The following is a 23,255-nucleotide window of genomic DNA, read 5'->3' as shown; positions in this document are numbered from 1 at the left end:
TCAACCATAAACAAGCAAAATATAGAACATCCATAGACAAGCCTAACCAAGGTTGCACAATCGCGAACAGCGAGCACCGAGCGACGCTTTGACAGCGAACATGGACTGTCTCACGCGAAAACGTAAATAAATGGCCACCGTTGTTATTAGACTCCTTATAACCACAAGATTTCATGTTTCTAAAATGGACGCCGATAACGAGGTTCGGCAGAGGTAATTATTTACGGCAAACATAAAAGCCCCGAGGTGTAAAAGTGCAATTTGTTAGTGCGCGAACGAGTGTCTGTCACTTTCGCGCCATCGTGTGGTGTTATATTTAGTGTATTGTATTCAGTTGTGTCGTGTTGTGCCCGCGATCGCGACGCTTGTCAGATATGTTATCCATGAGCCCACGCTTTTTGCAGGGACCTAATATCTCGGCGGGAGAAACGGTGGAGTATGAATTCCCAGAGGCTAGAGCAGATCGTGGCGGAGCTGATGCGCCCCATTGGCGACCTCCGCCGCAGCTTCGACACGGACCTATGCGCGGTGAGCACCCTCAAGCCGGGCTTGAACCCCCCCTCTTATTGTTTTCCCGCCCCCGCCGTGAGTTTTTCCTAGAAAGCCTTTGTGAATTTTCCGCCCACCGTGCCCCGCCCGCCTTGCCCGAGCTACAGCGGCTGCACCATGTACCTGTGCAATGTGCACTAGTTGCAATGATAACAAATGCTAATAATGTAACATGCTAAATTTTCATATTGCATCAATCTTGTGTATATTTCTCAAATAGGTCAACATTGTTACTGAAAACTATGCCTATCAAAACAATAACATGTTGCTTTTGGTAATACATAAAAGTTGACAAGCATTAAATCAATAATCTATTACATTCTGTTGATTCTGTGACATCTTACCAGTTGTTTCAAGATCATTGAAACAAATTTGAAAGTACTTATATTGTTATGTTTAAGATACTCAAATTTGGATACTAATACATATTAACAGTGATGCATCAATAGCCGGGTACTGACTGAGCGAGTAGCCTCGCGCGGCAAATCCTCGGTCAGTCAGGACGTGCCTAGCCCGAGGCAAACGCATGTCCGGCCTCGGCTGAGCGCGCCTCAGCCCGAGCCGAGCATTGTCGGTTTTTTGTCCATGCTCAAAGGCGCCTCAGTTTGTTGGTTGCGTTTTGCCTCAGTTGTTCGCCTCATGTTAGCGCCATGGATAAAGAACAGTGCCTTAAATTGATACAACTATATGGTGAATATAGACAATTATGGGATGCGAAATGTCCCGATTATACTAATAGAGGACTAAGAGAAGATGCGTGGAGAGATATAAGCCAGGAAATAATTTCTTTTTTTTACAAGCCGTAGAATTATTAGAAACGCAGTGGTAGCGACAGCTTTACGGATGAACGGCCTCATGACACGCGTGGTCTCTGTGCGACTTCACGTTAAACTGAGAGCTCGATGTTTGGCTCAGGCGTCACTGTGGCTCGGCTTTTCCGCGCGCGGGAGCCTCGTGCAACAAATCCTACTGACCGAGGCTGCCTCGCGCGGCAATCGTACGAGACTGCCTCGCGAGGCTGCTCGCTCAGTCAGTACCCGGCTAATGTGTAACTTGAGAGTTGAAATGATCCACATCTCCAATTGCTTCTAATAATAATATATCAATCTGTCCTAGATTAGAATGTTATTCAGTGGTTGTAGCATGGTCACATTTTTATAGTAAGTGCGAAAGTGACAGGCGATAAAAATCCTACCTTGCAACAACCGCAAGAAACATGCTACACTTGAGTTGAATAAATTTATGTTAATTTGGTACAGAGATCTATCCAAATTTTTGCAATACCCTAACAGGGTCTCATGTTGCGCCATAATTTTGTAAGTTTCCACCTGTATTTATTTGTACCAACATGAACGCAATAAAGATCATGTATGTTTTGGTATCTCAAAACTAAAACGGCATTAATTTAATATAATATTTTAATATTATTATTTTTTATTAAAAATATCTATATTTTGCTACATAGGAGTTTTCTACAATAAGAATATTTTATGTTTTTTTATCCTTTCAATAATTGAAATCATATATTTATAATTCAAATCAGTAATTATTAAATGCCTATCATTTGAGTTCAGTAGCATTAATCCCACTAATATTAAGATGTATTTGTCCATCACACAAATACAACTGAACAAACTCAAACTAAATTTTTCACTTACTTTGTAACCTGAAAAGTAGGATATAAGTATTGGATAGGACAAAGGACACTGCTATAGTTATTGATGACTGCTATAGTTTGGCCACTACAATGTAATTACTAATTAGCCACTCTTAACAATAAGGTCCCAATTGGATTATTTCTTTCTGATTTGTTAGGAAAGGCCAATTACTATGTAGTAGCCATTAACTATAGTAAGGTGTATTCGGGTATTACCGAATGTCGGATAATTCCGAAATTCAGATGAAAATCACCCTTAATTCCATCATAATAAAAGTCTCTTTTCGGAATTATCCGACAGTTTTCGACATTCGGAATTACCCGAGTAAACCTTAGTCACCCTAAGTTGGCAGCAATTTTAATCTTTTGGACGCCAATGACCGATATATCCGCACCGCAGGTCCAACGCCAAAGACGGATTAATCGGTCACAGACCACAGAGCAACATAGACCTACGTGCATATGCATTAAGTTCAATTTCAGTTTTGACACTTCGGTGGCGTGGCGTCCGAGTGACAGCTTTCTGTGTTTGACACGGCCCAGACTGTGCAAGTGTTATTATAACAGTCGAACTTCTATGAAATGATGACACATAAATAACAGCACAGTCTGTGCTATCAATATAGCTGCCAACTTAGCTTGGTCTAACTAACACTTCTATGCGGTAGAAGTCACAGGCACAGGTTAGCACCTCAAATGATAACATCTGTCTCTCTCTCTCTTTACCCCTTTTCTACCCTTCGGGTGTAGGCCACTTCGGATTTACGCCACTCGTCACGGTTCTGTGCAACCTGGAGCCACTTCTTCCCCGCAGTCCTTTTGAAGCCGTCGTCCCAATGCATCTAGGTTCTACTTTGAGGACGCTCTTCCAAATGATAAGATAACTAATCTATCTATTCAACAGTTGTTGGAAGAATACCTGACCGAGGCAGGTCTACATGCGCTCGAAGCGGAAATCCCCGGCTCACAAGTGGTGGCGCCCAACTTTGCGGAGCTAGCGCTACTGCTGCAACAGAGCGCCAACATTTACGGACGGAAGGTGGACTTGCTGTACCAACATGTGCTGGAGTGCAGCGAGTCATTACACACAAACACGTAAGTCACATACTTAAGTCTTCTAGTAAACGGCGTCCTAGCCTAGTCGGTAGTGACCCTGCCTATGAAGCAGGAAGTCCCGGGTTCGAATTATGTACCTACCTGAAACAGAAAATAAACATTATAATATTTGTTATTATTTAACTAAAACCAGAAAGTGATGAAATGGAAATTATACAAACTTGACAAATCTGAAGACAAGGACAGGAATTACAGGAAATTAAACAATCAAATTGTTGACAAAGTGAGAAGAGCAAGTGTGGAATTTGAAAGGAATGTTGTGGTAAGCAGCCCTATTAAGGTGGGTCCACACTTGTGACATGATGACGGACCGGACTACGTGGCATCGCTACAGGACATGTTACGCTAAATGTGGACGGCTAAATCTATGTTGTAGGTTAGATCACGATCGGTGGAAGTGGATTCGTACCGCTACCACTCGCTTTCATCGAGACACACACACATACACTCACACACACACATACACTCACGCACACACTCACACACACATACACCCCCCCCACACACACACACACACACACACGAACACACACTGTCACTCACACACATGCACTCACACACACATACACTCACAGACACACACATACACACACACATACACTCTCTCTCTCTCTCACACACACACACACACACACACATGCGTGTGCTGCGTGAATGATTGAACAGCGCGGCGGCGAGGTGCGGGCGGGGGATGTACCGACCGGCACACGTCACGACGTGATCCACTCCTACCCCATGTCAGTACCTGTGTCATCTGGCGTACTTCGACACGTGCCATAAATGCAGGTGTGGACGTCTCCTACTCACGCGGACAATAGCGAACATGGTCTCCTAGTCACGCGGACAATAGCGAAAATCCTTTGAAAAAACCGACTCTCGATGGATCGGCTCGTAGCACGTGACTTTAGATGTGTGACAGTACACAGACCAGCGTCCACACTGGCCCCGGCTAGTAGATCGTAACTTCATACATTGTCCTGCCGTTTATTCTGTTTTCAGTAGTTTCTTCCAGTGTTCGGAATGGATTGAATCGTAACTGTAGCTTGTGACAATTGTTCGCGTAACAAAAAGACGTCCACATTAATGGTACTGACACGTGTTTCTGATACGGTCACGGGATAATGTTCGGTAAATTGTCACAAGTGTGGACCCACCTTTAAGGTGCCACCTTTATGTGAGTGTATGTGTGTGTATGTGTGTGTGTGTGTGTGTGTGTGTGTGTGTGTGTGTGTGTGTGTGTGTGAGTGAGTGAGTGAGTGAGTGAGTGTATGTGTGTGTGTCTCGATGAAAGCGAGTGGTAGCGGTACGAATCCACTTCCACCGATCGTGATCTAACCTACAACATAGATTTAGCCGTCCACATTTAGCGTAACATGTCCTGTAGCGATGCCACGTAGTCCGGTCCGTCATCATGTCACAAGTGTGGACCAAGTTGCCACTTTTTACTAGCGCGTCTTGTATTTATGTAAAAATAAGTAAATAAAAGTACTTTTTTAAATCGTAGGTGTAAAATTACCAATAAATAAATTATCTTAGCGTATTTATTTATACAAATGAATTTACTATTTTACAAACAAATTATTGCAGTGGCAACATTTTTTGGAATCTAATTATGATTTAGAGTTTATATTATATAGTATTGTACTATATTTTGGCTCTCTGTACTATATACTTTTGGAAAAATATATAGTACGCTAAAATTCTATATTTCCGATTAAACGTATATTACACTAATGTTTAGTATTTTATCTGAAAGTACTATATTTTTTTGGAATGTACTATATTTTTATTCCTTATTCTGGAAAATACTATATTCCACCAAAAAAAAGTTGGCAACCCTAGTCACCATGCCTGTCACGTTCTAACAAGTATGAAGGTGCGAAGTGACGCATGACATGACAAGTGATAAAAATGCGACCATGATATCCGTGCTGGGCACTAAAAAGTCTCATGCACTTTACAGAATACCTTACGCCTCGACTAGGTTTCATGCAAAAATAATCTCCGTTCTTAATTATGAATGATCTACCTTACTATAATTAGCATAGGTTTGAAAATAGATTGTACTCGCTTTATCATACATCTTGGACAAACTTAGTTATCTTTTTTCTGATTTTGCAAAGCTAAAGAGATATCAGATGTAAACACACAGATACCTAATATGTTGATTACAGAATGCAAATTATCGAAAAAGTGTAATCAAAAAAGTTTTAAATACCTTTATGTTTCTAACAGGAAATACAACATAAACATACATAAGTTCTTTTAAACTGTGTAAAATTTCTGCGTTCCGATCCGCTGGTAAATTATTCGGCAAACAATTACTTAAAATCACAAATACGACTGTAGCTAAGAGATAGAATGAAATAATTTTGTAAAAAAAATACTAACATTCGCCATTATTTATTTTATTGATCATAAGAGTCCGCAGCAACTTATTGTAACCCATATTCCGCAAATAAACAATCATTCATTCATTCATTCAAGCTCGGTTCTCCATACAAACGTAGTTACGCTCTCATTTTAAAACAACTATCTAGATCGCCCTGTAACTTTGTATCAAACAGCAACACTCTTAACTAGGGTTGCCAGATGGTCGGGATTTGGCGGGATTCTCCCGATTTTTAGCATGTGTTCCCGATTCCCGACAAAGTGAAAATTGTCCCGAAAAACAGCTTCACGTTATGAAACAATAATTTCAATTTCCGAACTGTCGTCGAGCGAGCGAGCGAGCGACCCGTGTCGAGCGGCTCGCCGCCGTGATTTGTTTGTTCAAGATCTTAAAGCATTTATACTATTTTACAAGCTTTTATTTACTTTCACCTGACCGTTGTCTGTCTGTCTGTCTGTCTGTAATCAAATCTTGCAAGTTAAATTTGATCCACTTCCCGGTGTCCGATTGAGCTGAAATTTTGCATGCCTGGATAAATTGGATGACAATGCAATATTATGGTACCATCGAGCTGATCTGATGATGGAGGCAGGAGGTGGCCAAAGGAACTCTGAGATGAAACAACGCAACCTAATTGTGTTTGGGGTTTTTAAAATTGTCTAGATGAGTATTAGTTGTCTGTCGTAAGAAAAGTACAGTGAGTGATAAAAGCTTGTACCAAAAATAAAATTATTGCCAAAAACTTATTTATATAAAAACATCTATGGGCAGAGCAGCTGACGTAGTGCCTATAATGTAAAATATTACATACTTTAATTTGAATGTTTTTTTTCCCGACTTAAGTCCCAAAATCCCGAAAAATTGATATTTTTTCCCGATAATAGCGCCTTTCGATCTGGCAACCCTACTCTTAACTGTCCATCGGTGGACTTTATGCCTTTTGTAATAAGGTTTACGAACTGTCAGTTAACAGTGTGGGCGATGGTCCTTACTCCTTACAATAGGATGAGGTAAATCTATGCCTGTAATTAGTTTATGGGCCCGATTCGGATTTTGAAATAGACATCTTTTAGACATAACCAAGATACGATAACGATATGTTTAAGATCTAACCTGTCAAATTTGACATTTGCGCGATTCTGGAGATACTGTTGAACGATATCCACAGGATATGACTTAGGGTTCCCCCAAATATGTCGACGCGGAATCAGCAAAACCCTCGGAGTAATTAACAATGGAGCCGCCATTAACAGGCGTTCCCCTCTGTCGAAAATAGGCGGCCAATGGTCAACCACATGTCAACCATATGTATGGACTGACGTTTATCTGACATGACGTACCTATACATTTGATGTGCCCCTCCCCCGCAAAAAACGGCAGACTATTTTGTACCGAAAATTTTACACATGGCGTCTCCGTTGGTTATATCCTCTAAGGCAAAACCCGATAGGAAAAAGCTTTATGTCTATTGCGCGGACATAAAACTGTTTCCTATCTGATTTTGCCGAATGCGCGTCGATATATCTGGGGAGACCCTTAGAGATCCAATTCACATCTAATAGATATCTTAGTCTATCTAACGTAAAAGTGACATTGGTTGCCCGAATTGCGCTGCAAAAGAGAACTAGTTGATATCTAAACTATAACGTATCTAGAATGGATCTAGTACGTGTCGTCTCTTGTGAATATCTTCAAGTTCGAATATGGCAGTATGTAGCTTCAGATACCTTAGTTAAAAAAATACAGCGAATTTAACTCATACTCGTAAGATAAAAATTAACTCAGCCTATACAGTAGCGTCTAGCGAAAATGGCGACAATATTACATTTTAATGTATGCAACGGGAAGGTTCATGACTCAGCCTTGAAGAGTTGTGTTAGATATTCTGAAAGCGATTTAGTTATTCACGCCTTTTACGGCAACATGGTTTTTTTAGACAGCCAGGTAGATAGATAGGTATTTAATTTACAATTTGACAGCACGATACGTTGTATTATGGGTAGGCAGTTTAGTTTTACTTGATATTAGATTCGATGTGATACTTAGGGCCGGTACAGACGAACTGCAACTTGTATGGAAACTGCACGCCGACATTGCAGTTGGCGTCCAGTTCCCATACAAATTGCAGTCCGTCTATATCGGCCCTAAGCATCCCATTGCGTCAAATCAACTGCACGCCACTGGACGCCGCAACGTCGGCGTGCAGCTCCTATACAAGTTGCAGTCCGTCTGTACGTACTGTAGTCCTCGATCCTGTGATGTTTCGACATGTGACAAAACTTTTAAATGTCTTCCCATATTTTAGTATTTAACGCGTCTTTTATCAAATTCTCGGGTTTGGCAGGATCATATAATTGTTACTTGACTCCAGCACAATTGCAAAGCGGTGATTATGAATGTCCTGATCTTTTCAGTCTATGCTGCAATTAAACATTGCGTTATTATTTTGATTAATCAGTCCTCGATACGCTACATTTTATAAATTACAGTTTCTTTTTCTGAAAAAGACGCCGCTTTACGACGCGACGACGACTTTTTCGCTCTTATTGCGTAGACAAAGCTTCTTTCCATCGGCCATTGCCGATTCAGCATCGATAGGTGTGGGGAGACCTTTATAACTTGCTGTAACAGATTTATTTAAATTAATTTAGCCTACCGCTATATGTAGTAACGTCTATCATTCCCACCAGTGAAACTCACGACACATCGCACGCGGAGGCCGACCCCGAGGGCGAAGCTGAGTCCCCCTCAGCCGCGACCACGAACCGTCGCAAGCGGCGCGCCTCCGTCGCCGGCTGGGCCCGCATCAACCTCGAGGCCTGCGAGCAAGCCCGGCGCGAGGCCGACTTAAAGGCCCCGCCGACGTTACCAAGGATGTATATTGAGTTGGAGCCTAGAGTTTTGGCGCCGTGTGATGTGCCGCTGCTGGATTATGCTGGCGAACCCGTGGGGTTACTACAGGACTTCAATGTCACTTGGAGATTACATGTAAGTACTAAGCAGGCTTATAATCTTTTAACCAGGGCAAAGACAGATATAAAGGCCCCACCGACTTTACCAAGATACATCGAGTTGAAACCAAAAGTTTTGGATGTGATGTGCCACTTTAAGACTATGCTGGAGAACCCGTGGGGTTGCTACAGGGCTTTAATGACACTTCGTGATTACATCTACATATTATTTACTACGTATCGGTAAGCTACATAATAGGTTTTACGTGGTGTCGTTTTATTTTAAAAATACACAATACAAGCCGGTTTCCTCAAAAACGTGCCCATAAGATACGTCTATTGACAGGGTGGTCTACTAGTGGACGAGCTAGAATGCGGTGAAGAAGACACGGCCTCCCTGGCCCTCCGAGCCATCCCCCTGTCGGAGCTGCAGGCCGCCATCGCGGCCGCCGCGCCCCCCTCGCCGCCCCCGCCGCCCGCCTCGCCCGAGCCCGACCATCACCCACCCTGCTCCACCCCTATACCTACAGGTTGGTCAATATTCACCATTTTATTTTGTCACATTAATAATAAACATTTGTGACGCTTAAGGGGATCCCATGCCCCAATGACCTTCGATCTGAATCCCTTAGTTTTTTTTTCTAATGTTTTTTGTAGCTTATCATATTATATAACAGCAACGGCTTTTAGCAATATAGTATCCCATATTTACTTCAAAGCTCATTGTCTTAGATATTTGACATCAAAGTTGAACAATTTTAGGCCAAAAAACTAGTTTTCTGGCCATATCTTTTGTGTTTTTAGAGACGTTAAAGACGAACCCAAATATGAAGATTTCGTATATGTTAGATCTTTCACAGCAATCGAGATACGAAAAAGTGTTTTTTTAGACAAGGGGCTATTCATAAATTACGTCATTTCAAATTAGGGGGGGGGGTCTGGACATCGGATGACGGTAGCATGAAGTAGGAGGAAATGGGGTCATTTGAAGCATGATTTTTGGATGATGATAGGGGGGGGGGGGGGTCAAAAATCGTCATAAATCGATGACGTAATTTATGGACAGCCCCCAATGTTTAAAAAAATCATAAAAAAAAGTATAATTTTTTTCAAAATCCGGTAAACAGAAATGGAGATAAAAGATTGAAGAACCGATAGCCGTTTGCCTTATAATTCTATCTGAAGTGCAAAATAAGAAGATACAATAATACGGAAAAGTAACCTAGGAGATACGATTCAAAATTTGTCAAATATCGCTGAAAACCTCGGGTAGCCCCTTAAGGCTCATGGACTGATAAGCATCACTTTAACCATGAAAGGGTCACTGTTGTTTACCAAAAAGTTTTTAGTCATAATGTATTGTTTGTCCGCATTTTCGTTAGTCATAATTTGTTTGGTTAAGAAACGCGTAACTTTTCAGGATTGACATAAAACAAACCTAACCTAACCTATCTATAGGATAACCTTATGAAAATCCTGAAAAGTTAACGGTTTCAGTTTTAGGACTAATGATAATATGACAAACAATACATTATGACTTAAAACATTATGTCAAACAAAGGGACCCCGTGACGTGACATACGCGTTTGCGCTTAGTGTCGTTTTGTATGGGATTTTAGGTTTCCAAAACGTCCCGCTTGGCGCTCTGTTCAAAATTCCATACAAAAATAGACAAAACGCAAACTCGAACGCTCGTCACGCTATAGTAGGTTGTTTTATTATGTTTAGAAGAGCCCGCGGCGCCTACGGAACCCCCAGCGGAGACAGCAGAAACAAAGACAGAACCAGCAACACCCGCAAAGCAACGCAAACGCAAGCAAGAAGAGCCCACGGTCTTGCAGACCGGTGCTGGCAAACTCTTCCTCACACCAGGTAACTACACTTTCTACGGAACCACCAACAGAGACATTGGCTGAACCCGCTACGCCCGCCAAGCAACGCAAACGCAAGCAAGAAGAGCCCACGGTCTTGCAGACCGGTGCTGGCAAGCTCTTCCTCACACCAGGTAACTACACTTTCTACGGAACCACCAACAGAGACATTGGCTGAACCCGCTACGCCCGCCAAGCAACGCAAACGCAAGCAAGAAGAGCCCACGGTCTTGCAGACCGGCGCTGCCAAGCTCTTCCTCACACCAGGTAACTACACTTTCTACGGAACCACCAACAGAGACATTGGCTGAACCCGCTACGCCCGCCAAGCAACGCAAACGCAAGCAAGAAGAGCCCACAGTTTTACAGACCGGTGCTGGCAAGCTCTTTCTCACACCAGATAACTGGTAATTAAAATAAAATATTCATTTCCGGCGTAGCGTGGCAGGCCTCCCACAAGGTGGACCGACGATCTGCTGAACCCCGGCATTGCTGGATACGAATAGCGCAAGGCCGGACTTTGTGGAGATCCTTTGGGGAGGCCTTCGTTTCGCAGTGGACGTCTTTTGGTTGATGATGATGACTCATTTACTTACCCGAGCAGTGGCGTAGCTAGGCCTGGGCGAAGTAGGCCCTCGCCCACGGCCTCGCACCATTTAAACATAAAAGACAAAAAAATGCTTCTTGTAATTTTTCATGCAAAAATATATCGTGTGTCGTGAAAGGAGATGGCAGTAACGACCTTTGGGTTCAAAACAGCATCTATAAGTTATTTTCTGATAGAAACGTTAAAGCCCCGAAAATAGTCCTGAGGGAGGTATTCCACCTGTCCAATTTCTTGGTCCAATTTGCTTAGTGAGAAAGTGAGACGGAATGCACATTGGACCAAGAAATTAGAAAGTTGGAATACGACCCTTAGGCCCAGTTGCACAAAGCATATTTAACAGACGTGAAGTGATTAACGTCAAACAACAGTGAAGTATGAAATTTCCCTTACAAATAAATTTAGCGAACGCTTTAACGGTGACAGACGGTTTGGTGCGACCGACCCTTAGGGCCAGTTGCACCAACCACATTTGACAGACTGATCAACGTCAGCCGGCGCGCCCCGGCGCTTTACTATGAAACTTTCCATACATAAAAATTTAGCGAACTCTTTAACGATACGAACAGTTTGGTGCAACCGACCCTTAGTTAGATAAATAATTAGTTTTAGTACAACCTCGTAAGTTTTATGACAGCCATTATAAATAAGGTCAACTAGGCATCAATTACGTCACCGACACCATAATACCAACCAACACACTAGCTGACCCAACGGTCTACCCAGGTAGATCTTATCTCGTTGACGTAAGGGTTACAAGTGGTCAATTGAACGTGTCGATGATAGACACGATAGTACTAAACAGCAACACTTTAACCATCAGTGGACTTTATGTCTCTGTAATAAGATTCACGAATGATCAGTTAACTTCGAGGATAGTACAAACAGCAACACTCTTAACTGTCCATCGGTGGACCTTATGCCTCTTGTAATAAGGTTTACCGATGGACAGTTAACAGTGTGGACGATGGTACTTACATTGCCATGACTTACGTAATCTTAGAACTGTGCTGCGTCATCGGCATGCAGCATGCGACGTCGCTGCACGTCATCCGAGGGCCTACCGCCATTACCGAAGTTCGGAAATTGCGGGCAACTTTCTCTGTCACTCTAATTACACCTTAATTGGAGTAAAAGAGAAAGATGCCCGCAATTTGCGAACTTCGATATTAGCAGTCGGATGCCTAAATACTTGTCAATAGAGCGAAATAAATGAAAATTTGCATTTTTTCGCGGTAATGTATTCCAATAGCGATACATTGGAAATTACTTACGCATTAGAGTTCTAGTGTACAATTAATTGAGAAAAAAGTTGTTCCATACATACACTGTTAAGAGCGCTATTACATTTCGGCGTTGAGCGAGTTTAGGTATTTTACGCGCTGCGGCAGGCCGTGCGAGCTCAGTATGCCGATCCCTTCTACCACACTCGCACTACAATGATGGATTAAACATTCTTGATCCTTCGCGAAGCATATTGAAATCAACCATAACAACACTAACTGTGCTTAACTTTTAAAGTCCTAAAACTGTTATTTGGTAAGTACGAAAATACTAAATGCAGTGCAAATGTAAGTGTGTGCAGTGTTCATAAATTAATTTTTCATCTATTTTTGAGGATTTTTGACCCCCCCACCCTCAAATCATCCAAAAATCATGCTTCGGATGACTCTGTTTCCTCCTACGTCATACTACCATCATCCGATGTCCAGACCGTCTTGACTGACTTTGATTCGTCTCAACAAGATCTTTGACACTGAAGATACACAGGGTCTGATGATGGAGCTGGAAGGTGGCCACGGGTACCAGTCTATCGTGTAACTAAACAACTTCGTGTTTGGGCTCGTTTGATTCGTCTCAACAAGATCTTTGACACAAGACAGTACTCAGGGTCTGATGATGGAGCTGGAAGGTGGTCACCATTACCAATCAACCATGCAACTAAACCACATCGTGTTTAGGCTCGTTTGATTCGTCTCAACAAGATCTTTGACACTAGGTGATACACCAAACACGAAGCCCAAACACGATGCCCAAACACGAAGCCCAAACACGTAGCCCAAACACGAAGTGGTTCAGTTACGTGATAGACTGGTACCCGTCGCCACCTTCGAGCTCCATCATCAGACCCTGAGTAGTATCTTGTGTCAAAGATCTTGTTGCGACGAATCAAACGAGCCCAAACACGAAGTGGTTCAGTTACATGGTAGACTGGTACCCGTGGCCACAGTCCAGCTCCATCATCAGACTCTGAGTACTAACTTTTGTCAAAGATCTTGTTGCGACGAATCGAACGAGCCCAAGCACGAAATGGTTAAGTTGCATGGTTGATTGGTACCGGTGACCACTTTCCGGCTCCATCATCAGACCCTGAGTACTATCTTGTGTCAAAGATCTTGTTGAGACGAATCAAACGAGCGCAAACACGAAGTGGTTTAGTTGCATGGTTGATAGGTACCGGTGACCACCTTCCGGCTCCATCATCAGACCCTGAGTACTATCTTGTGTCAAAGATATTGTTGAGATGAATAAAACGAGCCTAAACACGAAGTGGTTTAGTTGCATGGTTGATTGGTACCGGTGACCACCTTCCGGCTCCATCATCAGACCCTGAGTACTATCTTGTGTCAAAGATCTTGTTGAGACGAATCAAACGAGCCCAAACACGAAGTGGTTTAGTTGCATGGTTGATTGGTACCGGTGACCACCTTCCGGCTCCATCATCAGACCATGAGTACTATCTTGTGTCAAAGATCTTGTTGAGATGAATAAAACGAGCCTAAACACGAAGTGGTTTAGTTGCATGGTTGATTGGTACCGGTGACCACCTTCCGGCTCCATCATCAGACCCTGAGTACTATCTTGAGTCAAAATTAATACATATAGAATGTCAGGTCGTTTCAAATATTTTTAATCCTGTCCGGTAGTTTATTAAACTGTACCATTATAAATTATAATACTATAAAAACAGTGCTAGGATCAAAGTCTCTCGTTGCGGTTTACACGCACACAGTATAGCGTTTTACACGGCGCCCGCCGCACACAATGATAAAAAATCTCGTTGTCGCCGTTGAAAATGTGCGGAGCCGACCGACACACGTCCTGCCTCTACAAGCTCTGCCGCGGCACTGAGCTGGCGCAGCGCGCGTCATCGGTAATATAGAGTAGTTTTCAAAAAATTGCCAAAAAATTATAGTAGAATTTCATAAACACTAATGTATACCAACAGTATAAGCAAACGTTGCAGATTGCTTGAGTATGAAAATGACTTCGATATTAAGTAGATTTTCGTAGGAATTGACACTTGTTTCGGAGAGAAAATTGAGTTCGTTTTACTTTGATTTTCTCTTTCTCAAAGGTGTGTAGGAAAAATATCGTTTGATATGCCTAAAGTACAGGGTATTAGTAATACAAAATAGCCAGGTTTAGCAGAGTACACTTCTCAACATTTCCAAATAAGAGCTTGCCATTCAGTGCTTCACGGGGTTTTTCGGAAACGACCAACAGAAAAAAAATCATTACTAATTTAATAAGTCCTTTTTCTAATATTTACAACGATATTTAAAAAGATAAGAAGACGCTTTTACTGGAACAAGTACTCATTGTTTCTAATAATGAGCACAAAGTCCTGAATTTTGTCGACTAGTATCATCAATTTTGCGTTATTTCGACTTTTCTTGTAAGAGCGCTCTTAAAATCAGAACCCGTCTTAGCTTTACCAGTCGAGTAAAAACTGTCTAGTTAGGTTTAGAGTTATGCAAATATATTGCCCCCTGACCGCATACGCACGTATTGCTTACGTGCTTAGTTGAATGTTTTGTCTGAAAAAACTGCGCGTGAGACTTATACAGAGTGTTCCGGTGTGACTAGCAAAAGTTTTATAAGTTGCATCTTCTCGAGGCAGAGGTGGAGGGTTGGCGCCGGTGTAGCTTTATTAGACGTTCATATTTAAGCACATTGTAATATGCCTACTTGAATAATAAACTATCTTTATCTTTACTTTCTCACTGGTTGTGTTTGTGTTTAATGTGTGCCTTTCATTGTCAACTCAAGGGAATACTGGTGGACTTTTAATATTAAAGAGTTTTGTAGGGAGGGTCTAGAACTTTAAGCTATACAAGTAAACCGAATCATATGAGGTTACACTCGTAAAATATATAAGGCATCGAACAAAGAAAATAAAAGGAAAATTTTATTAGTGAAAAGTTCGAGTTTTATACCAATAACCACAACGTGGAAAGTTGGCAACCTTAATAAATAAATTCCCACAGACATCAGAATATTCTATTATATTGGTTTATTTGTAAAAATTGTACTTAATAGTTGTCGTAATTTCAATTCTAAACCCTGTAATACCAATAGTTGCCATGCCTCCTGACACACGCTGTATATTGCTACTGGCGTTCTCATTTCTACAACAATATTCGCCGAACCTATAATATACTGAAGTATTTACTTAATCTGCTTTTCATTTGATCAGTCATGTCAAGAGAAAACCAATCTTATTGATCTCATAAAAAGGTCTAATTCACGTTATCCAAAACATGTATCGTTAATACTTAGTAGCATTTTAAATCAGGTTAACGACCTTTGCAAACTCATAGCACCTGTATTTTGATAGCGCAAATAAGTGATGAAAAACTTAGCAATAGGCATTGTCACACTTACACACATATAATTATGTTAGAAAATAGGAACAGGCGGCCAAGATGACTGATTGACATGAATAGATTATGCCCGCTAGTGATAGTGTCCAAGTTTAGATTTATTTAAGAGATGCACCGGATATTCGGTTACTATCCGGTATCCGGCCTATCCGCAATTATATAAATTATAGGCCGAATACCGGATAGTGACTTTGCTTGATTTCGGAGTAAACAAATTGGACTTAAGAAACAGTCATGGTCATAATCGTACTCGTTTATTATTTTAAAACAATTTAAACATTCCACTCACTTGCACGCGCACTCATTTCGAACCTAGAAAAGAGTCCGCGCGAACGTTCACTACGAAACAGGTCAAAACCTGCACAATGCGCACCTGATAAACCGAAATGTAGGTATATTTCCACAGGCCGAATATTCGGCGGCCGGATACCGAATATTCGGCCGACAAGCTCTCGAATTTATTTGTAATCTCGTATACTCTGCTTCTTGACTGTCGTACTCTTCAGTGGTCAACTCATCAAGCACAGATGTTTCCAACCCAAGTAGCTATTTGTGCAACCGCAGGTCATTCTCGTGCAAAAAGGATTGTCCATTAATCACGTACTTTTTTGGGTAGTTTTTTAGTTTATTTTACACTTTTAGGTTTGGCCCAGTTTAAGAAAAAAATACAGGTGATATCTAACGCACAGCCCTAAAGTTATTCACCTACAATTTAGACTAATATCACTTCCTATCCTATTGTACAATTTAGACAAATATTTTTTCCTTCCCTTGCAGAACTACGAGTATTCCTGACAGAGCAGCGCGAATTCTCGCTACCAGGCCAGATGGTGTCCCGCGTCATGGCTATGCGCGCTGCGCGTATACTCGCTGTGCGAGCACAACTCAAGGAGCAGGCCGACATTACCGGTATGTAGCCGAGAGTAATGGAGCATGGGCCCTACATATGTTTATTTGTATGAGTATCTGGAGAATGCTGATAGCGTTTTAACAGGCTGAGGAGACTGCTGATTTCAATTATTTTAGATAATTTGAAAAATACGGGCTATTTTTATTTCTATGCCCCTAAGGATCCACAATAACTTAACCCTTCAAATGTTATTGGTAACTTCTGAATTTAATATAAAATTCAGAGGTTGCCTGTTTTCATTGTTATTGAGTGAATTTGGTCTTTAAATGCCGATTATTCAGATCGGAACGAGTTTAAGGGAAGCGCGATACATCGAGTGTGTGAATATCCTTATAAGTTATCCAAAACTTTTGAGTTATGATTGCTTACTTAAGTATTGAAAACCACTTTTCATAAGTTCAGTTCATCGATTCAGACCTTCTCCAGATATTTCGTACTAAACGCCCTTTCAGCCTAGCACGGTAGTACATGGCTTGCTACCTAACACCAATACCCGCCGCATGTCCGAATCCTGCTTTACCCTCGTAAGTCCCCGTGTACTTGTACAAGTACAATTAAATTCGAATTTAGAACTCACATAGAAATAAAAGAAAGTTCCAAATTCAAAAGCGCAATAATTGCCCTGGGTCTTACGAGGTTATGCGGTTATCACACTGCTGCCGCTCCAGTGTGAGCGAGACAGCGCTACGCACGTATATAGCGACGTCCCGCTTGCACGAATCCACATCCAATGTGAAGACCGCTATAGGTGTATGCTGTATGCGCTGTCACATAAGGTGAAAGTGAAGTATAGGGGCAATTATAGTTTGAAAACGTTTTGATCTCGTTCGTTTTGTTCAGAATTCCGTGGATTCGACGAAGTGGACAAGTCCGACTTGATGGACATTGGAGGTGAGTAGTTAGAACTTAACCTCCCAAGGCCCATCATACAAGAAAAAGAAGTAGTGGAATTTGAAATCAGTAGTGTAGGGAATAAAGTTCAATTTCCTTTGTATTGATATGGAACCAAACAAAAGAACTGAACTAATTAAAACGATAGGTAGGGCCGCGGGCCTTAGGTGGTTAAAGAAGTGGGGTAAATTAACCAATGTTTGGCGCTTGAAAATCACCAGTCGTTGGCACCCATTTCTATAGGAAAGTCGCCGCTGCTACCCTAAAACAAGGTTGAAAGTGCCCGCCATTGATTTTGGTGGTTTATTTTAGGTTCTTTGTTAAGCTTTGTCGAACAAATACACGGAATTTATTTTGAAATAATAGAACAGTTACGGAAGAAGTTACACATACATATAGGGTAAATCGTCAAGTACTGGCCACTGTTTAATAACTGGCCACCTATACATATAATTAATTCTATTCATCTATAAACAGAATTCCTTTGAGTATAAGGTGTCAACAACAGGCCACCCTTCAATAACTAGCCACCTTATACTAAAATCAATTATGTCCGAAGGACAATCTCATATAAAGAGTACGAAACTAAACACTGAACTCCCAATTTACCAATTGAGATGTAAAAACGTGACAGCATTTTGTAAATAGTAAAAAGGTTTTTGTTTAGGTACCAATGAAAAGTTATCTTTGATATCAAAGTGATCAATTGGACAGATTAATATTGTTTAACTGACGAACTGATCTACGTCAAAGATTTGACAACTCATAATGCGTTATCAACTTATGGCACAGAATAAATAATAGTACTAGGTACAGAAGACTCACTCTCTAACAAAACGCGTCTGTTACGATCGGGACAGATATGGCCGCTAGGTGGCGACAGAGCCACGCGCGGCTTATGGCTAGCCACCAAAATTGGTGTGGAACGGATGTACTTTTAGCTACCTGTAGCAAAGCGACGAAATCGCGGAGTGAGTCACGCCTGCTTATGGCAACACTTTTCGGCCACGGTCTAAACGCCAGGGCAATACGGTGGCGGCATTTCAAGGCCGTTCATAAATTGAATTCGTACAAACGTGTAAACGGCCTCGCCGCACTGCTACCCGCATTCAGACCGCGGCCTTACAATGACAAACAATTTCTTAACATGTAAACAACCCCAGGTTTCCTCGGGTTCTCGGCGACGACGGAATCAGAAGCGACAGACATCTCCCTCTGCCTGTCGCGGCTAGCTTCAGCGGCCGAGTCGGACGACGACGGCTTCTTCGAGCAGAGCACGTTCTCCGGCTCGGAGGGCGCGCGGCCCGAGCTCACGCCGCCGCCGCCCACGCCGCCGCTGCCTGCGCCGCCGCCGCCGCCGGTAACAACTATACATACTAAACTTTGTCCTACTAATGAAAATTAGGGAAGAAAAGAATACTTGCGTTGTTTGGATGTCTTGAAAATGACAAATAATCCTTTTGTAAAATTTTGATTCGGATGTTTAGTTTCAACGCTACCTCGAAAAGCCAATTAAACTAAATTCATTGTCACATAAAAAAAAAGTAATCCGTTTTTTGCCCTTTTTATTTATGAGTTTGGGCTCTTATCCCGCTGAAAAACTTAACTGTGTTCGAATTTTGACTATAAGACTCACATTAAATTACTTTACGTTTCAACTCATCTATACGCACTCTTAATGCTTGAAAACGGACACAAGCTCTCCCAAACATGTAGCGCGAGTGAGTTAAACCGTATAACTAATTTAACAATTTTTTAAAACGATGTCTTTAAGTTAATGTTTTGATATATTGCAGCCGGTGGACTACTCCGCGCAACCCGAGTGGATGTCGTGGCGCGCCGACGTAGTAGCACGAGCGTCGGCCGGCGAAGCGAGAGGGCTCGACGTGCGCGCGCTCGGCGCCGCCGTGCTGCGCTCGTTACCCGAGGGGGAGGAGAGAGGGAAGGGCCCGCCAGCGGCCTTTACCACCGTATTAGATGCCGCGGCGAAGGATGATGCCGATGTGTCGAGGCTTTTCTTGGCTACACTGTTCTTGGTCAGTATAATGAGACTTTTTCTCGATACTATACAGACGAGTGTCGATCTCATACTGTACACTATATAGTATTAGTTATTACGGTTTTGACTAATATTTGAACCTCGTACACGCCATATCACTCCCAAACATATGGCAAGTGTATCAATCATATGTGATTATTTTATCTTTGAATTAATTATTATCAATTAGGCTCGTATGTATTAGGTTTTTATGGATAACTTATGCATCTATTTATACGCCTATTTCCCGAAGATAGTACTAAACAAAAACTATAAATCCTTACTTGAAATAATTATTTTCTTATTCTTATAATGCTTTCATGTTGTTTCAGGCAAACGCCGGCAACGTGGAGGTCGTGCAACCACCGCCATTAACACTAAACTCGTTCTCACTACGGCTGGTTTCACGAGACGAGCGCCTCTACAGCGCCGCCGCCGACTCCGATCCCGCCTTCCTCACTCGGTAGACGCCGACGCCGACAAAAATATCGGACACGCCGACTTAGATACCAGTGACTTAGTGAGGTGGTGCAGACTGGAAAACGTTGCTGTATGTTAGAACGAGAGATATACGGAGTATATGTTTTGCTATCCCGTTCTAACATATAGCTTGATGCAATTAAATGGACAGAATGCGAGAATACAGAGGTATAATAGTGTCAAGAAAAAATAGGTAAGAAAGTTACCTAATGATTCATGGGACGTTTTTTCAAACTGTACAACAAATTGTACAGATTACTGCATACTGAATACATTTGTGAAGTGAAGTGACGGTGCTCAGATCAAAGTGAGCTCACAGTATTAAAACGGCATGGACAATAATTATGTGGCCGTTCATATCAACGCCCGAGCTCCCTATTGGACGAGGCAATTATTTTGTGTGCGTTTTGTTTATTTTAATCCCGCTTACCTCGTTTTTGTATTTTTATTTAGAATTGTGGTTCGTTTATTAATGATTATCGATTTGTAAATATATTTTAGGATATATTGTATATACAGAGTATATTTGTACATATAGAGTTCTATGAGAAGATGATATTTTCGAAGTACAATAGTTGTAATACGGGACGGGGTTCCAATACGGCCCGGCGCCGCGCGGCGGCTCTCTTGTCGATCTCTTTAAATACTGTATCTGAATTGAAATTTGGAAATCGCGCACTCGAATTCGTCACTAAACAGAATATAATAATCTTTTGAGCGTAATAACTATACTTTTTTTTTTTCAGTGTACTGAATTAAAGGTTATAAACCCCAGGTTGAGAGCATGTGAGCTTATGCTGTCTTATTATTCGATTATTTTTGTTTAAACAGTAAGAGCATTCTTAGCTATGATGTAATAATATTTATTTCTATAAAGATCTCAGCTCTTGTCGGGTTATTTTAAAATGTATAGTAATTAAGTAAATATTGTTTATTGTGCACCATAAACATAAAAAATCACAGAAAGCGAAATACAAGCAAAATACTAGGTAACAACAGGGTATTTTTCTATAAAGTGTCGTTTATTGTAATAGTCAGCGTAATGGACAAAATTTTGTATCGCTTATAAGTCGTCGGCGTTAAACTTTCAAAAGGTTGATTATAAAAGAGGCTAAAGACAGATTCCTGACTAGTAACCGATGTCGAGTGCGCTTCAAAAACCGTCCTATGTAAATAGAGTCTATGGTAATAAATAAAGACAAACATGTCAGACAGTAAATGTTAGGTGTAAGAATAAGTGTTTTAGTGAGACCGCCGCGCCGCCTCCAAATTCTGTGCCTTACTCCACCCATGGTCGCCCCATGGGCCCTGCATACTGGTATTTGAAAAGCATCTGGTAATGTAGTGTAGGGGTACCATCAAATGTTCTTAGAGACTTTACATGCAGAGCAAAGCTGCAGTTTCATGGTGTAATGTGGGGGGTGTATTTAAGTCAATCCTTGATCTTTCGGCGCCAGAAGATGGCTATAAGTATAATTTTTGTCAATTTAATTTTTAAAGAATTTGCAAGCTTGTTTAAACTGAAACTGATAGTTCCGAACAGTTCTTTAAATTGTAAATTTTTTATACGACCTTTAGAAATACGTATTATTAAATATTTTCGCTACCCTTTAGGCAGCAATAACATTAGATTTCGTGGTGATAATGTCAAATTTTTTATTTACCTACACCCCCCTACATTATCAGGTGCTTATCTTTTAAATAAAAAATGCATGCAATGTATTCCATTTTACTTGACATTGAATTTAAAATGATCTTAAAAACCAAAGCCAAATGACATAATAATATATTTTAATAAGAAAAGGAAGATTATATTTTTATTACAACGATAAAGATTTGCATGCATATTTATGTAGATTAAATTCTCGGTTCCATCATAATAAATCATGTAGCATTGTAACTTATAAGATACATATTACCTACAAGTAATTGTAATAGCCTCCTAACTCCCAGAAGTTTAAAAGTTAGTAGGAAAATTGCTGGGGACAGCTTTTAAGTAATGTTTGAAAACACATTGTAATTAATTACAATGTGTTTCATATAATTTTATATTTAAATATCATTATTTTTGGACATTTAAAGTGAATCGAGATGTTAAATTGCGTGTAATTATGTTCAAATTGTACATTATGTTGCCTAAATATATTTATTTAGAAGTATTTTACGTTTTCTCGAAAAACAAGCACAGAACATTCAATGTAATTATTTGTTTTAAAATCAATTAAAACAATCAATCTTATTCTATGAACAAAAACCTATTTTGGGCGATATGACGCTATTATACAATGATGTAACTGAGAATTGATTAGACCTGGGCGTTGTAATGTAATTTAAACCTTAAGGGCGTGTTAATTGGCTTACTTTTACAATAGCGATCGTCGGCGAGAGCCCGTTTGTGGGTGAAGGTAGCTAATCATGTGACTTATGTGTGTGTGCGTGAAGTGTATGTGTGTGTGGCGGGCGCTCGCGGCGCGCGGTCGGGCCGTATACTTGTTACTTGTTAATTAATATAAACGTAAGTACACTATTGCTGTAGTTTCATTTTTAACATAATATACATTGAAAAACCTTAACCCCTGATTGATATTCAAGGATCTTCCACCTTTGCCCACAATAACCCAACCCAAGATCCAATGTTCTACATTATTCACCCACCTATTATGCCGGCTGTATGGCCGGCCTACTCGGAAATGCTGCCTTACAGGCTCAGGGCTTCCCTTTATCTTGCATAATATCGATTGTCCGAAATACACTTCGCATAGCAGGTTTCGCAGAAACATTTTTAACCGAATGATACATTTGCATAATTGTATAATTAGCATAACTGTCATGTCGCATAACATTCATTTGGCCGAATTTTGAGTAGCAGAATACTAATATCGTCGATTTTACATACGCAGAATTGTATGTAGCATAAATTACGTTTCACCGAATTTCTTATGGCATATTGCTCATATTGCAGACTTGAATTTCGCAGAATGTTATGCAGCAGAATAAAAGTTCTGCTGAAATTGTTACCGCATAATAGTCATGTCGCTGACTGAACCTACACAAAAGGAATTGCTGCCAGAACTATAGGTTAGGTTAGGTTAGAACTGCGACCCCTACATAAAAGGAATTGCTGCCAGA

General features: G+C 41.0%; 1 protein-coding gene across 1 annotated transcript; it reads left to right on the top strand.

Annotated features, from left to right (window-relative positions):
• The first annotated feature begins 18 nt into the window (after window positions 1–18).
• LOC134794494 (uncharacterized) lies at window positions 19–22,653 on the top strand. Its single transcript, XM_063766306.1, has 11 exons — window positions 19–213; window positions 405–528; window positions 3,111–3,301; window positions 8,405–8,702; window positions 9,012–9,195; window positions 10,394–10,537; window positions 16,585–16,716; window positions 17,558–17,608; window positions 18,772–18,968; window positions 19,405–19,644; window positions 19,979–22,653. Exons 1-11 carry the CDS (start codon window positions 131–133, stop codon window positions 20,111–20,113), a joined length of 1,779 nt encoding a protein of 592 aa, XP_063622376.1. The 5' UTR covers window positions 19–130; the 3' UTR covers window positions 20,114–22,653.
• Window positions 22,654–23,255: the final 602 nt, after the last annotated feature.

The sequence above is a fragment of the Cydia splendana genome, chromosome 10 (genome assembly GCF_910591565.1).
Source record: "Cydia splendana chromosome 10, ilCydSple1.2, whole genome shotgun sequence".
In the NCBI taxonomy this organism is placed as follows: Eukaryota; Metazoa; Arthropoda; class Insecta; order Lepidoptera; family Tortricidae; genus Cydia; species Cydia splendana.
Note: the sequence above shows the minus strand (reverse complement) of the source record. Positions and strands in the feature narration are given on the sequence as shown.

Excerpts from the sequence above, each read along its gene's own strand:
- LOC134794494 (XM_063766306.1), top strand. The coding sequence starts at position 131 with ATGGCCACCGTTGTTATTAGACTCCTTATAACCACAAGATTTCATGTT. Across the intron at positions 214-404 it reads GATAACGAGGTTCGGCAGAG|GGACCTAATATCTCGGCGGG; the intron begins GTAATTATTTAC and ends CGCTTTTTGCAG. Across the intron at positions 9,196-10,393 it reads CTCCACCCCTATACCTACAG|AAGAGCCCGCGGCGCCTACG; the intron begins GTTGGTCAATAT and ends TATTATGTTTAG.